Below are 15,703 nucleotides of genomic sequence, written 5' to 3'. Positions count from 1 at the left end.
CAGCAGAACAAAGTTAAAATCTAATTTATCAGACCACTGCCCAGTGCGAGGTTTGTGTCACAGCTGGTGATTACCTAGATATTTTGTTTCTGTAATAATTAATTCAAGATTCTTCATTTGTACAGACTGTGCAAAACAAAAAATGCCGGACAGCAAACAAAAACATTTAACACTGAGGGCATTAAAGAAAAGAACATGAAAAAATAAATAGCTTGCTTGTCCAGTAAATAAATAACATCTTGGTCCAGTAGGTGTATGTGGTAAATATTTAGACGACATCAGATATATACCTGTGTAAGCTCTTTAGTCACAGTATTATTGCTAATAGGCTACTATTATTATTAGTAGCAGTTGTAGTAGTGTTTCTAATACTAAAATTTAATTGTTATTATTATGCATGAATTTTGGAAGAAATGCAGAATAAAAAAATATTTTTGTTTTTGACAGCTACCGATACTTTAAAGTAGTCTGCTCAATTTATAAGCTGTTATATTTGTATATTAGTTTATTACAAAACAAATAAAAATATTTTTCCAGTTACCTGCTCTGCACGGTGAACTTGTTAGCATGAAAAACGCCGAAATACCAAACACGTGTATTTTTTAACAGGCAATGACAAAGGACAGCCATGAGCCACCGAAAGACCTCAAAGGGCTAAGATGGCTGCGCCCGTGACCGACACAGGGGGGTTTGAAAGCTGGCTCAATGATCGGCTGGACTCGTTTGAGGTGGACCGGGAGGTGTACGGGGCGTATATTTTAGGGGTCCTGCAAGAAGAGGAGAGCGACGAGGAGAAAGAAGATGCTCTTCAAGGGATTTTATCCGCGTTTCTGGTGAATAATCAAAGCGGCATGTGTTGCTGTCTGTCTTGTCACCTGTCATGTATGGAGCCAACACACAGACACCACAGGCCGACAAGCTCCATTCAGAAATCTGGAAATCGTAGTTATTTAAGGTCTTGACCATTAGTATGATTCAACAGTCAATGGCCAATAGTCACTAAAGGTATTTTGACTCAGTCGGCTCAGAAACACTGATCTGAAATCAGTCATTCATCATTTTGGTGCGTCTGCATGTTTGGAATAGTTTAACTAAGGTGTTTACAACAAGTGGCCACAATGTGTGAACTAAATTGTGCTTGTTTACCCTCTCAGCCTCTGGTGGACAAATCACATATGGGATCGCAGTACCATGATGTACTAAGAGTGTAAAAGTAATGTATTATTTGTCCTGTTGTACTGTCCTGTGTGTGCAGGGCGAGGACACAGTGGAAGAGGTCTGCAGACAGATCATCAGGCAGTGGACAACGTGCTGCAGCAGAGCAGACGCCAGAAGAGACGCTGATGATGGTAGTTATTTAATTTTGCTTCACCCACATTCCTCTTATCTGACATTCTCAGTAAGCATTAAATATTGTAGTAACAGCAGCATATTTATATTAAACTTGCAACAGTGTGGTCCAAACGTCAGCAGGCCCATCAGTACATACAGAGGTTAATTTGTTTTACTCTGAGTTTGGTGCAGAGTGCACAAAGACAAAAACAAACTAAACTAAGCAAACACAGTTCCTATCCTGCAGATGTATTTGTGTGTGTGTGTGTGTGTGTGTGTGTTTGTGTGTTTGTGTGTTTGTGCGTTCTGCGGAAGTGTTTATGCTGAAAAGTAAATTCCACCGAGTTTGTTTTGTCAGTGTCATTACTGGATAGAGATTGTTTATTGTGTACATAACCATAAGGATGTGTGTACTCAGCTTAGATGGGTGCCTCCATGGCTCCTTCTGCACTTTTAATGGCCAAATACTTTCACTGCATGTAAAGATACTAAATGTTATCATGGTTTATTTACACTTTGGCCGTGTTCTGTCCTTCTCTGTAGCTGAGGTCCAGGCCATCGCAAGTATGATAGAAAAACAAGCTCAGATAGTGGTAAAACAGAAGGAGGTGTCCGAGGAGTCGAAGAAAAGGAAAGAAGCCCTCCTTGCTCAATACGCTAACATAACAGACGAGGAGGAATATCCTTTATTGGGTTCTACAGACGTACCTATTTCACATAAATTACCAGCGTTTCTTTGACCATGCGGTGAGACTATCCATGAACACGTTTATGAGAAGAGAGCAAACATTTTATGTTGTTCTGTCCAGTCTGTGTTTGTTTTTGAAATGTTTAATCTGCTGATTCCTTGACAAAAGTACTGAAGCTGAAGAAGAGGAGCCAGCAAGTTGCATTAACCCAGCAGGGAATGAGAAATGTATCCTTTCTACAGCTCTTTATGATAATAAGCTGTTTGAAATGACTTGAGCTTCAGTGTTGCTTATTATAGTATGAATCAATGCAAAACCCTGACGATACACTGTTCTAATAATTTATACCTCCATAGTAGTAGTAGGTGATTATGATGCTTTTGGTTCCGCTTTCCTTTACTGAAGGTGTCAGCTCTGTTTAAGAACACCAACGTGGAGGAGGTGCTGATGAGACAAAAGCAGAAGCGGGATCAGGCTCGGGAAGACGCTCAAAAGAAGAAAGAACTGGACAAGATGCAGCGAGAGAAGGACAAACTAGCCAAACAAGACAGAAAGGAGAAGGAAAAGAAGCGTACACAGAAAGGTGAACGGAAAAGATAGAACCCACATAAAGGACACTGTATGTGAAGAGGTTTTGCTACAAGATAAAAAATGGAAATAAACAATTGTTGCCTCTTTTTAACTCAACCTCATTGAAACTTTCAGTATGTCAACATGACCCTCCTTGTTCATTACTGTCTGCTGCTCTTTAATACATCTAAAGGTCAATGTTCTGGGTGAGTGCACATTCTGACCTTTTTTTAAAGATGTTCCCCAAAAATTTCTGTGATGATAGTCTCATGTTGTCATCAAAAAAACTTTGCTTATTTACACTAATTCTGTATCAATGTCTTGTCCAGTGAGAAACATGCTTTGTATTAAGCTTTGACCTCGCTAACTCTGAAATGATTCAAGTATACACCTCACATTCACATCCAACGTTATTGCTTTCATTTCAGTGCGTTAGGTTTTAGTTTCACTGTTCTATGCATACTGCCCAAGAATAAGAACAAAGCAGCACTTGCTAAATTATACCTCAAATATCATGTACCAAGATTTGAATGTTTAGAAATTTTAAAATTAATAAACATTTTTCAGCAACTTGGGATGCTTTATTTTAAAAACTGTCAGTTTCCAGAACAACAACCAAGGCAAAAAACTCAACATGAACATTTAAAAATTACAGTGAATGGAACAACACTGCTCATATTCACAAAGCATAGTCGAAGGAATGCCGATACAAAACACAGTATGGCTGGGCAATGGATAGAAGCATTGGTCTCTAGCAGACAACAGCTCACATTTCACTGATAATTTTTTCATTTGAAAGTAATCTGGTGATTAATACATTTAAATTAATACATATAAATTAAAAAGGATGGACTTCTCAGTATCTGTTACAGTTCAAACTTTTGACAATAGTGCACATAAATAAAAGTTTTCAGTTTACAGTGTTAACAGAAGAAAAACTTGTTAGAAAACATTTTTATAATTTAGCATGTTCATTTTAAACTACTCAGAGAACAAATGTCCAAAGACTAAACTGCATCTAGATTTATTTTTCTAATTTGTGGGTTGCATATGTTATGTGTGTTACGTATCACTGATAGGAATGGTGTTTGTAAAGTTCCTTTTTGAATATGTGATTAATACATTTGCATGTAAAACACAGAACAGATAAATAGAACTTTTTTCTGATTAAAGCATATTAAGGTTACATAAGATTAACCGAAGCTGCAGAAATTGTAAAATTTCATTTTTAATGTTTAGCATGTTCATTGTAAACTACTGCCCTTATGATTCAATTATTGCTTGTGAATGCCCTGAAGTGAGATCCCACTACATTACAATAAATAGGTAAAACACTGAAGAAATAACAGAAATCTTACACATAAATAGTGTCTTTAAATACAACAGTGATGAAGCAAGATTGACATTAATTTGGAACTGACACTAATTAATTGAAATGAAGTTAAGATGCAGCAGGTTAAATTACATTTCATGCAATTCCTATATTAAGGCTGGCCAACTGAAGTTCCATGGTGCCAAATGCAGCCATCGTGAAACTCCAAACTGTTCATCTTATATTCTGCAGTGATCTCTGTGTTGCAGGTAAAATGTCACTCTAGACTTGCAGATGAGTAATACTATAATAACACTTGTTTATGCATAGCGTGGTTGCCTTTTGGGAATTTATCATCAGGGCATTCTGGCATGGATTTAATTTAATCTACAAGTTGAGCTCATGTTTGGCACCTGCTAAATTTATAACTTAAAAGAGTATCCCTCATATGGCGACGAGCACGTCTCCCTGTGTGTGACCTCAACATAGTGGTCCTGCCTCTTGACAGGTTTTGGTAGTATCATCTGGAGAGCGCACCACAGGGCTGTGCGGAGCTTCCTCGTAGTAGCAGCTAGGTCCTTCAGTGCGACCAGCAGCAGGGTGTCTATGAAACAGTAGCAAGTTAGGACCTGCAGCATTGTAGAGGGAGAATCAATGCAAGACCCCGCAATGAAATATGAGTTACCTCTGTCCTCTGTGAAATGAGCCCTCTGCTGCTGGGGCTTAGACATATTGGCAATCTCTTTTTTGCGTCTTGACTGGGTGATGCAAATAGCCAGATAATGCCTGTTCAGTGCTGTGTGGATGCTCATATGGAGAGGAACATTGCAAAGACACTCCATCCTATCCAGAAGACTTGACACCTGCAATAAACATCATCAACCATTACATCAACGTCAATCCTATAAATGGATTTCCTACTAAGGAAAACTAATGCAAGAGGACTGCACTGTAAGAGGGGTATCATTTGCAGCTCAAACTTCACCTATAGGTGGCAGTATGGACGCAATTAATTCAAGAGTCTCACCTTTGCTTGTTCTTTGATCAGTTTAACAATGAGATGGTCGACTCGTGTGGGATTTGGGGGAGTTTTGGGTAGGTTAGTGTTAGCCACTGCTGCAGTTCGTTTCCCAAAAAACGTCTTGGTAAGAATGACCTCTATCTAAAACAGAACATTAGTGAAAACTTGACAACACTTACACTGAAGTGACAAAACATGTTGCTTTCAGTCTTTTATATTTTTAAAATTTAACTGAACAGTCCAATGTAAATAAAAATAAAATACATGTATAATTTGAGGTTTTCAGCTGAACATAAATGTGGTGATAATACTGTAAATGAAATAAAGACTTGTATCTATTGCAGTGATTAGATTGCATCTTCTATCTTATCTGTGATATCACTCATCCTAATTAGACCAAAAAGAAAAATCACATTTTGAAAACATACCTTCTTGCGCTCCTTCTCCAAACACCTCCACTGCTCATAACATTCGTCCAGAAAGAAGTAAAGCTGGATCGCAGGTCCTGCTTGATTTATCAGCACTGAAGTTGTGATGGTTGGGGCAATGCCATGATAAGTGCCCTCTCCTCTGTGGGTCATCAAGTCACTGACACAAGAGTTAAAAACCGCAGACTCGTCGCCTGACATCATATCACCCTTGTCCATGCCAGGTACACCACCTCCATAGTGCAGTGTGGCTCTAGAGCTAACGTTAGAGTTGATGGGAATGCTTGAGTGCCTTCTGGGGTCACTTACAGGATACATGAGAGACATGAACTGCTGTGTATTATCTGCATTGAGCATGTTATTTTCTCCATCAAATCTCTGGGCCTGCATGTTTCCCTGGAGGTCAAAGTATGGGTTTTGTGAAAGAGCCTGTTTCTTATCTGTGTCTCTCATGCAATTGTTGGTTAATGGTCTTGTAGGGAACCCTTCTCCCAGAAAACCAGATATGTGCATCATCTTTTCTTTCTGCATCTGTGGCTTGATCTTGTTGAGTATCTGGCCCTGTTGGATGTGATGTTTTGAATACTGATTTATGCCCATATTAATGTTGTCTCTGTGCATGGCTGTCTTGTTTTGGTACTGTTTTGGGAGGTTTAAAGGTGCAGAGAATGCCTTTGGTTGCTGGAAAAACTCAGTCTTTTGTGGGTTAAAACCAGGTAGATCTTGAAGGGCATCACATTTAAATGTTTCTTTCCTCAGTCCTCCATTTCTGTCCCTCTGCACTATCCCAAATTCTGCCATTGGTTGTTTTGGGGTCTGCCTTGTAATAGTATATTGTGTTGACAATGCAGGACTGGTGCTTTTCCATTGTTCAACCATGCTGTCGTCACAGTGCATGCCCAATGTCTGCTTGTGCATACTTGGAAAATCTCCACGGCAAAAGCTATCATGCTCACCAGCCATGAACGACTGAAAACTACTGACCAGTTGATTAATGTCTTGAGGCCCATACTGCTCGTGACTAATTGGCTTTGTGCTGCTCTGGATGTAGTGGTCTTCATACAAAGAATCAACGCAGGGGCTGTTCATGTCGCTTTGAGGTCCAAAGACTTTATTGGGGTCAGGGAAATTATTGATAAGCTGAGTATTTCCTCTGTCTTTATCAGCTGACATGTCATATTTGCTTTGTTGCATCTGTGACAGATATGTGTTTCCTTTGTTGGGCACTGGTAGACCTGGTGGCAGTTTCGGGGAATGCAGGGTGTAGCTGTCCCTATCTCTGTTAGGGAAATTAAAAAGCCACTGTTGATTGGTAGCAACGCCATTGGGCTGTTGACAAAACTCTTCAACGTCTTTAAACACTGACTGTGCCTGTGCTTTAGTGAAAGCCTCGTGGGACAGACAGTTTGGAGGAAAGGTAGGGTTATGTTGGGTTTTAGCCTCTGATTGAAAATACTGTAGCATTTCTTCTCTCAGTGTCTTTGGAGACCAGATAGTATTATATGTAGGTAGGATCCTGAAAGAATTTGGGTCTTTAGTTAATGTTTGTGTGTATAAAACCGATACTACATAAATCTGTCACATATATATGGGTGTTCAATTCTATGTTATCAAAGCTATAAATTATATATCACATACTGTAATATACACTCATCACAAGAATGTAAAAACCTTAAATCTTGACACACCCTTCACTGTAGTAGCTCTCCTGTGAATCTGCTTCATCCAAAATATTTGAAACTAGACCCTGTAGATCAGTCTCCCCATCACAATCATTATTATCAGTGGGCTTCCTTAAAAATAAAAAAAATATAACTTCAGAATTGCACATGACTTTCTTTTAAAACATTAATTAACAGTATAGCTGACATTATTCTGCCACAATAAGGAACCCGGTATATTTAAGTGCCTCCAACTTACTCTTAACTACACTTAGGATAGTGCACAGGTGAGTAATCACGCAGTTATCCTTAACAGTTCAAATGAAATACCTGCTTTTAATGCTGCTCTGGGCATATTTGGTAAGTTCATAGGGATCATCATGAGCATTGTGTGGCCAGGGCACGTAGGCTGTTGTATCCTGTTCCTGAAGTGAGTCACTGGGGATGGATACGAAGGGCAATGCCAAATTGTTTCCACCACCTACATTTACACTAGCCTGAAACACAGACACAAATGTCAAATGATCTGAAGCTCACCTGAAAAAATAGATGTTACTGCTGTGCTTTCTTAAAAGACTTGTTACAGCCAAAGATGCTTCTATGTATTTAAGAATAGTGACAGAACTAAAAACACAAAATTACAGCTGAAATGATTAGTTCATAGTAAATAATTATTCAGCATCTATTTTGACAACAAAATAACTGCAACTGCAAGAAAATGTGTTATAACCCAAGGTGTGACACAGGAGTTACTCCATGGTAGAAAAGTAAAATGTTCTGTGTTCTTTTGTTTTTTGTAAATTAATTTCAGAGTCTTTGTACCTAATGGACGAATCAGACAAATTCTCAAGACCTTTAGATACTCTGCAATTTCCCCATCATAAACTCCTAGTTAGCACATGGAGTTGCTGTAAATATGTCATGCCATTTAAGAATATCATAACTAGCGTAAAGGCCCACAAATTAACATTATTGCTTACCTGACGCTGATATATGGGGAAAGGTGAATTTGTGCTGTGATGCCCGTCAAATGCCATTGTGCCCTTGAACCTGAACAGTCTTTATTCCATTACGGGTCTGGCAAAAACATAAAACACAGTAGTCAATACCACTAGTTGTTTATAAACGTGTGTGTGTGTGTGTGTGTAATAACTATGGCATAAGTTTGGGAGATATTAGCTAACGATATCAACCTGTTATTTCAGAGAAAGCAAATGAACCACCAAGCTAACTTTTCCGTTAACGTTACTGGCTTAAGCTAGCAAGTTGTCCAATATGTCTTGGCTAATTTCGACTACACTTTCGTCCGTTATAAAACTCCTTACCTGACTCTTAAATTTGGCTAACTTGTCTAAAAAAAGCGAGCTACCTGAACGAAATTACCCATTTGTCTTACCTAACTATAGATACTGGTGTTTTCGGGGTTCAATAATCGTCTTTGGGCAGTATCTTCAGATGCTCTCGTGCCCCCCTCCACCCTCAAAAGTTCGCTACAGGGCACGCGACCTGAGCGCCCATTGGCTGAGCCTGAGGATTCTTTTTTTTTTTTTTTTTGGTCCAATTACCATCAAGCAGGAGATCGTGCGCATAGCAACACCGTGATTTAGGCCCATCACGTCCAGTTGGCATAGCACACTTGAACTAATACAAAACCTTAAGTATGTAATACTCAGAACATTATTTTAGATGTATGAAAACTGATGTAGATTATTTTACTGTAAATTATGAAAGGACTTCACAGAAAACGAAATCTACATTACTTTACGTTTATTATGTTTTTTGTGTTTGTCTGATTGATTGATTGATTGATTGATTGATTGATTGATTGATTGATTGATTGATTGATTGATTGAGTGACTGATTGATTGATTAATTGAGAAACTCTTAAGTGGATAATGGATGATTCTTAAAGTGCCCTAGGTGGAAAAGTCCTCCTTCTTCTCCCATAGACATTGTCTATAGTTCAAAGAGGAACTTCAAAGTTTGGCTGAGACACGCAATCCAGCTGTCGATTCAACAAAACCAAGAAAAAGACGACCAGAATACCGGCTACACTATTTTCAAAATAAAAGCATGTACTTTGCCAAACTGCCGAAGTCTGGCAACGACCAGTCTCTTATTATTTTAATAACTACATATTATTGTGGTGTTGTTTCTAAAATATATCATGTTCAGATAGTATGGACTAAATGGACGAATTCAACAAATTTTACATGAATATGGCTTTCCATGGGAAAGCTCTCCCGTTAAGTGTGTAGTAACGGTCCGACTATTTATGAAAACATTTGTATTAAATATTTTTTTTTTTATTAAATCTGTGTGCCATATTGGTACTCTGGCATAATATTTTACAAATATCCCAATTTACAATTTGGATTTTAATTTGAAATCAAAAACCGGAAGTTATATGCATTACTATTGCTGCTTTGACCAGGCTGAGGGAATAGGAGTTTTGGAAAAGAAAAAAGTCACCCAGCGGTGTTCAAAGCAGAGACCAAGCACAAAGACAGCAGCGTTCAGGTCTTCACAATCAAACTTTTCCCTTTAGTGAGTTATTCTTCTCGATGAAGTGTTTGCCGAGCTGATGAAACATACTAAACAAAGTCACAGCAAGTTAATCTGGACTAAATTGTTGTTTTAACTTGGGAAGATGGCTTTTTGTAAGACCTGGACTGTTGCGGTCCTGCTGCCTTTGCTGATATCAGCCCAGTATCATGGGGACAATGGAATAGTGATACCGGAGCATGGATTTTGTCAGCCGATTTCAATACCTCTGTGCACGGACATAGCATATAACCAAACCATCATGCCCAATTTGGTTGGCCATTACAACCAGGAGGATGCGGGACTCGAGGTGCACCAGTTTTACCCCCTTGTGAAGGTACAGTGCTCGCCGGAGTTGAAATTCTTCCTGTGCTCCATGTATGCGCCTGTGTGCACGGTTTTGGAGAAGGCAATTCCTCCCTGCAGGTCGATCTGTGAGAGAGCCAAGCAGGGCTGCGAGGCTCTCATGAACAAGTTTGGCTTTCAGTGGCCGGAACGACTACGCTGCGAGAACTTCCCCGTGCAGGGAGACGGACAAATCTGTGTGGGCCAGAACGACTCCTCCACCGTCACCGTCCCACCCATCATGCCTGTCCCGGGGACCCAGGACATCCCCGTAGTCTCTACACATGACAGGCCTTTCCGGTGCCCCTCTGTTCTCAAAGTGCCCCCGTATTTGAATTATAAGTTTTTAGAGGAGACGGATTGTGCAGCTCCCTGTGAGCCATCAAGGAGTGGTGGTTACATGTTTTTCAGCGACAAAGAGATTTATTTCTCCCGCATCTGGATTCTGGTCTGGTCGGTGCTTTGTTGTGCATCTACTTTGTTCACAGTAACCACTTATTTAGTTGATATGCAGCGTTTCAGATACCCTGAGCGACCCATCATCTTCCTGTCTGGCTGCTACACTATGGTCTCCATAGCCTACATAGCTGGCTACTTCCTGGGTGACAGGGTGGTCTGCAATGACAGCTTTAATCCGGATGGCTATAAAACCATCGTCCAAGGCACCAAAAAGGAGGGCTGCACCATCCTCTTCATGATGCTGTATTTCTTCAGCATGGCCAGCTCCATCTGGTGGGTCATTCTGTCCCTCACCTGGTTCCTGGCAGCAGGTATGAAGTGGGGCCACGAGGCAATTGAGGCCAACTCTCAGTATTTCCACCTGGCAGCGTGGGCTGTGCCAGCCATCAAGACCATCAGCATCCTGGCCATCGGGCAGATTGAAGGTGATATGCTCAGTGGCGTCTGCTTTGTCAGTCTCAGCAACCTGGACCCTCTACGGGGTTTTGTGCTGGCCCCTCTCTTCATTTATCTCTTCATCGGAACATCTTTCTTGTTGGCCGGCTTTGTGTCACTGTTCAGAATCCGTACCATCATGAAACACGATGGCACCAAGACAGAGAAGCTGGAGCGGCTGATGGTGCGGATCGGCGTGTTCAGCGTGCTTTACACCGTCCCTGCCACCATCGTCATTGCCTGCTTCTTCTATGAGCAGGCCTTCCGCCCTCACTGGGAGCGCAGCTGGGTCAGCCAAAACTGCAGGGGCCTGGCTATCCCCTGCCCTATGCAGACATGGCCACACATGACCCCAGACTTCACCGTCTACATGATCAAGTACCTGATGACACTGATAGTGGGCATCACCTCTGGTTTCTGGATTTGGTCTGGAAAGACTCTACACTCCTGGCACAAGTTCTACACAAGACTGACAAATGGCAAACATGGGGAGACCACTGTGTAAAGAGACATCTGCAATATTTATTACTGGGACTAATTTGTGTAATATTACCTGTTTCCTATGTAACAGGTAAAATAACACACTGAATAGTTATTATGTCATGCAGCATTTGTATTCTCCTGAGCTTTATACTCACACATGCAAGCCAGTCTGAGGGTTAAGATTTGACAAAAAGACAAGCTGGATAAACAAGGACTGAACCTGACTGAACAAATAACAAGCATGGCTTTGGATGCCATGTGCTGCATTGCTCTCCTCCCCCTCTCTGGCTTTTTCAGCCACCATGAACTCTAGGAGCAAAGAACACAGGCTGCAGGGAAAAAAAAAACTGTTTATTCTCTCTTTAATCATTTCATGTGTAATTAAATGCAATTGTAAATAGTATTTGTAAAAACATGAAAAATTCTATATTTGTATTTAACAAAAGTAAATACCTTTTAGTTATTTTTCAGTGTACCTGCTTTACTACAACTGTAAACATGTCATCTATTAAGAGCGAGACCTGCTCCTTGTGTGTTACTGCTGTTTAGAAGTTATGTTTTTTTAATAATTAAATGAATGTCTACATATCACTCTGTTTGATGATGCATTGTCACTCCTCTTTCATCATACCATCAAATTTCTACATCAAATGCTTAAGTTAGTTTCTTTGATAGCCTAAAAGGTCACATCATGTTGCTTTCATAAGAGGGTGTGGATTGTGTCACGTGAACATCTGTGGCCCCTGATGGGCCGGTAGCGGTAGAAGGGATTATTGGAGATCTTAATGAAAATTAGTTTCCTAACCAAGACAGGAGTCCTCTGGGAAATAAGGAAAAACTGTAATTTAAACATACCTCTTCTGATAATCATTTAAAACCCACTGTCTGTATATTCTGAAATATATCACACTTTTGTGTTGTACGTCTGAGAAACTGGTGCCAACCTGTAAAAAAGTGTGATGGAGGACTTCTTCTCACATGCACACTACCATCGCCTTTAAGTGCTAAACAAAACAAGAAGCCTTTTTCGCCTGTTGTCAGAGTGGGCTCGGTTAAATCAACAGGAGTCATCTGGCAGGAGAAGTCTGAGCTGTTACACAGGTGTGAAAATGTTGGTGCGTGCCTCTTTGGTGAAAGAGAAAACAAGGGTGTTCAGCTTTGCCATAGTGTTACTTCTCTGGAGCCACTGTGCTCTGTGCCAAGTTGGAATCCCCCAAGCCATGCATGGCTGAAATTGAATCTTCTTAGCGCTGATGCCATGAAGTAGATGGGTGTGTTGGAGAAAGTTGATCCTCTTGCCTGAGAGCAGAAGCTCTGGGCTAGAAGCAGACATTTGAGAGTTGCACGCACATCCACATTGTTACTGTTTATAGGGGACATAATATGGCAGTACCTCTATAAGTTACAGTGTAGTTCTAAATATGAGCATGTAGCACAGCTTTTCTATTAATGGACCTGTCGGACGAGTTGATGTTTGTCTTTATTTTATTCTTATCCGGGGTTAAATAAAGATGGGTTGTAATAACATACAAGTAAGAGTGATGAAAGATAGGAGCAAATACTCTGGGGGGGAGATCATAAATCTACCTGTGCCTCTTTTATTCTGCCATCTTGCACCCCATCTGCATCCACCCTCCCTCCGTCTCTCCACACAGATGAATAGGGGGAATGCGAGTGAGTCAGTGAAGCGGCGCTGGGCCTTCGCCTAGTGACAGACAGTCTCCTGTGTGCTGCACACTTCAAAGCGCCGCTGAAACCTGACTAGTTCCTTGTAAACAGTGCTGCCTGGCCCGAAGGCCCACTTCCTGCGCTTAACTCAACTTAATGGCTGGCTTGTTTGGTTTTGCACTGAAGCAGCGAAACGAATGAGGAGTGAGAGAGTGAAGAGAAGCAGCATGTGGGTGGGGTGCTGGTGGTAAAGAGAGAAAGATTGTTGTAGGGTTTAGGGGAGGAGGGATTTGGAGAGCATAATGGAAAATTGAGTATTATTTGCTTGCTTTTGTCTTTTTCCAAGGGAAAATAACACAGAAAAGAAGAAAAAGAAAAATCCAAATGAAAAGTGACTGTGATTTTGTGAATATTTAAACTTTATCTCATTTAAACTTTGGATCAACATCAGAACTAACAGGAATCAGATGCTCTGCATTTAACTCATGCCAAGAAATGGGGGGAAAAAACTCTTTATAAAGTAATTTTCTCTCGGTAAATCATGATGTGTATGTTCCTTGACCTATGTGGGGTAGTTTTACATAGACTTTGCCTGGTGGACCTTCTCTGAACATTCAGAGGACTGTTTGGCTGCTATCCAGAACAGATTCTTTTCTCTTTAATGTCGGTGCCCAGTTTTTCAGCGGCAGTCTGTTGATCTCAGATCTTAAGTCTTGCATGCAGCCGTTTCGTGCTTGCTTGAGGGCAAGAAGGGACAAGCCAAGGATTGGGGGTAAGACAGGAAGAATGCTTTTCGAGATGATGATATGATGTCGCTCTTATTGGTGGAAGGCCTTGGCATGTCAGAAAAGATCACGTTAGTCACAAGCACAAGTGTTCTCACTGTTACTGTGCCTCCATTGTTCAAGTTTGTGCCAATTTGCCATGAACTTTTTACTGTATAGGAATCAGTCTATGAAGGGTCTGTGAGGGGGTTTAAAGATGGACAAAGAGCTGGGAAAAATGAAAAATGGGGAGAAGCAAAGAAAGAATAAAAGGGGGGAAAACCCTACCCCGACATATAGTAAGTCTGTTTCTAATCAAATCTTGGCACAAACTCAAGAAGAACTCCTGCTCTGAAGGCTAACACTGGATTAGTCGCAGTCATACATTATCCTAACCATAGGAGAGCAGCTGAGATTTTCCAGAGCACACACTGTATCTATCTATCTAGCACTCCCTTTAAATCTCAGCAGGAAGTGCAATATGTACTTTTTCTTCCTATCATTGCTTTCAGAGGTGGCCACTGTGAGTGGGATGGGGCGTAGCAAGTTGGCAGGAGGCTGGAAATTTAAATGTGCATTTCAGTTTCTGACTCTGATTCAGGGCCTCGAGCCATAAATACTGGCCTGACAGTCAGCATGTAGAGGTGTCCCGTTCCTCCATTTATCTTCTGTGTACTTTACTTTTGGTTAATTCAGAGGCACATTTTTTCACTGAAGAATTTATCATAAATGCCTGAAAACGTTTCACTGGTTAGTTTAAACATCGTAACAAAACCATGGCTGTTTGCTGCTGTTCGAGAACGACCATTGGTCTGTATTTTTATTGCTCAAAGACCACTCAGTGTTGACTTTGACAAGAAAACAAATACATGCATATACTGGAAAAGCCTGACTCTACGATTTTTTTATTTTTTATTTTTTTTCTTCAAGCTTTTGCTTCAGCGTGAGGGTGTTTATGGTATCAGGACTGAAAGTGAGGGAGTGCCTCAGAGCCTCTCCAGCTGCTGAGCAGAGACAGATATTTTGGGAGCCTGCAGTACGCCTGCGATAATAATGGGCTTGATTGGGAGGAGTGTGTGTGGAGAAGAGGAAATAGTTAATGTGCATCCAGACACCGCTGTGTGTACATAAACATGCCACTCTCATACACCTTTGGAGTGATAGCACCAGCAGCAAGTGATAATACAATGAGGGCTAATGTAACTGGTGATTTAAGCTGTTCTGGTGTTTCATGCCATTGCTTTCAAACTTTTCACAGTTGAATGTAGTTATTGAATTTTGAATACTTGATGCACTTGAGATATGTTTATTAAGTTGAACATTTTGCACCAGATGCAAAGATTCTGCAAAATGTTATTTTCAGGGTAATCTCATCAAAAACTCATGCATAAGTATAATATTATTTGATATGCGAAGCTGCAGTGATAGATCCTTTCTATATGAATATCCTGATAGCCCAAAGCATCCCTTTGATGTGTCATGTTTCATTGTGTTTAAATGTCCTGTAATGACTCTAGACTATGCTGTCAGAATATATGCATTCAATAATATTTGATCTTGTATGCATAGACGAGCGATATGATGGCAGCTTTACTGAACCTTTTTTTTTTTAAACAGCAACTTTTTCTTCTCCTATATAAAACTGTTCTGAAATACCAAAGATAATTTGGAGTTGTTAGATGCTGTTTCAGTTTGCGAGCTGTAAGTAGGTGTAATGGGCCCAAAGGGAGTTTTGATCCTTTGCAACATAGACTAAAAACCAAGTACTCAACAGCTGTGGATGAAATCACTGAGCTTTTAATTGATAAGTCAATCAACAGCCTGCAGGTAATTTATTAGGCAGTAAAATCATCCTTATTGGCTCGCTCTGAGCACCTGTGTTGCCAGAAACAGAACAAGGTAATACTACTCTATTCCAGTCTCTTACTCTCCCATGGGCCCCATAAGGCCTCAGGCTGCGGTGGTGACTTATTGAGTTGGCTCCTCTCTGTC

At 40.6% G+C, this 15,703-nt stretch overlaps 3 protein-coding genes across 3 annotated transcripts; 2 read left to right on the top strand and 1 right to left on the bottom strand.

Annotated features, from left to right (window-relative positions):
- Window positions 1-640: 640 nt before the first annotated feature.
- On the top strand, window positions 641-3,161 carry ccdc43 (coiled-coil domain containing 43). The gene is made up of 5 exons (XM_026325217.1): window positions 641-833; window positions 1,256-1,349; window positions 1,876-2,011; window positions 2,193-2,248; window positions 2,434-3,161. Exons 1-5 carry the CDS (start codon window positions 660-662, stop codon window positions 2,619-2,621), a joined length of 648 nt encoding a protein of 215 aa, XP_026181002.1. The 5' UTR covers window positions 641-659; the 3' UTR covers window positions 2,622-3,161.
- A 1,164-nt stretch (window positions 3,162-4,325) lies between these two features.
- moto (minamoto) lies at window positions 4,326-8,050 on the bottom strand. The gene is made up of 7 exons (XM_026324420.1): window positions 7,994-8,050; window positions 7,344-7,510; window positions 7,039-7,145; window positions 5,353-6,884; window positions 4,931-5,065; window positions 4,589-4,766; window positions 4,326-4,507 (listed from the first exon to the last, which is right to left on the bottom strand). Exons 1-7 carry the CDS (start codon window positions 8,048-8,050, stop codon window positions 4,326-4,328), a joined length of 2,358 nt encoding a protein of 785 aa, XP_026180205.1.
- Window positions 8,051-9,492: 1,442 nt separating this feature from the next.
- On the top strand, window positions 9,493-11,617 carry LOC113141675 (frizzled-2). The gene has a single exon (XM_026326235.1). The coding sequence runs from the start codon at window positions 9,664-9,666 to the stop codon at window positions 11,299-11,301; it is 1,638 nt and encodes a 545-aa protein (XP_026182020.1). The 5' UTR covers window positions 9,493-9,663; the 3' UTR covers window positions 11,302-11,617.
- The last annotated feature ends 4,086 nt before the right edge of the window (window positions 11,618-15,703 follow it).

This window comes from Mastacembelus armatus, chromosome 8 (genome assembly GCF_900324485.2).
Source record: "Mastacembelus armatus chromosome 8, fMasArm1.2, whole genome shotgun sequence".
Taxonomy (NCBI): domain Eukaryota; kingdom Metazoa; phylum Chordata; class Actinopteri; order Synbranchiformes; family Mastacembelidae; genus Mastacembelus; species Mastacembelus armatus.
Note: the sequence above shows the minus strand (reverse complement) of the source record. Positions and strands in the feature narration are given on the sequence as shown.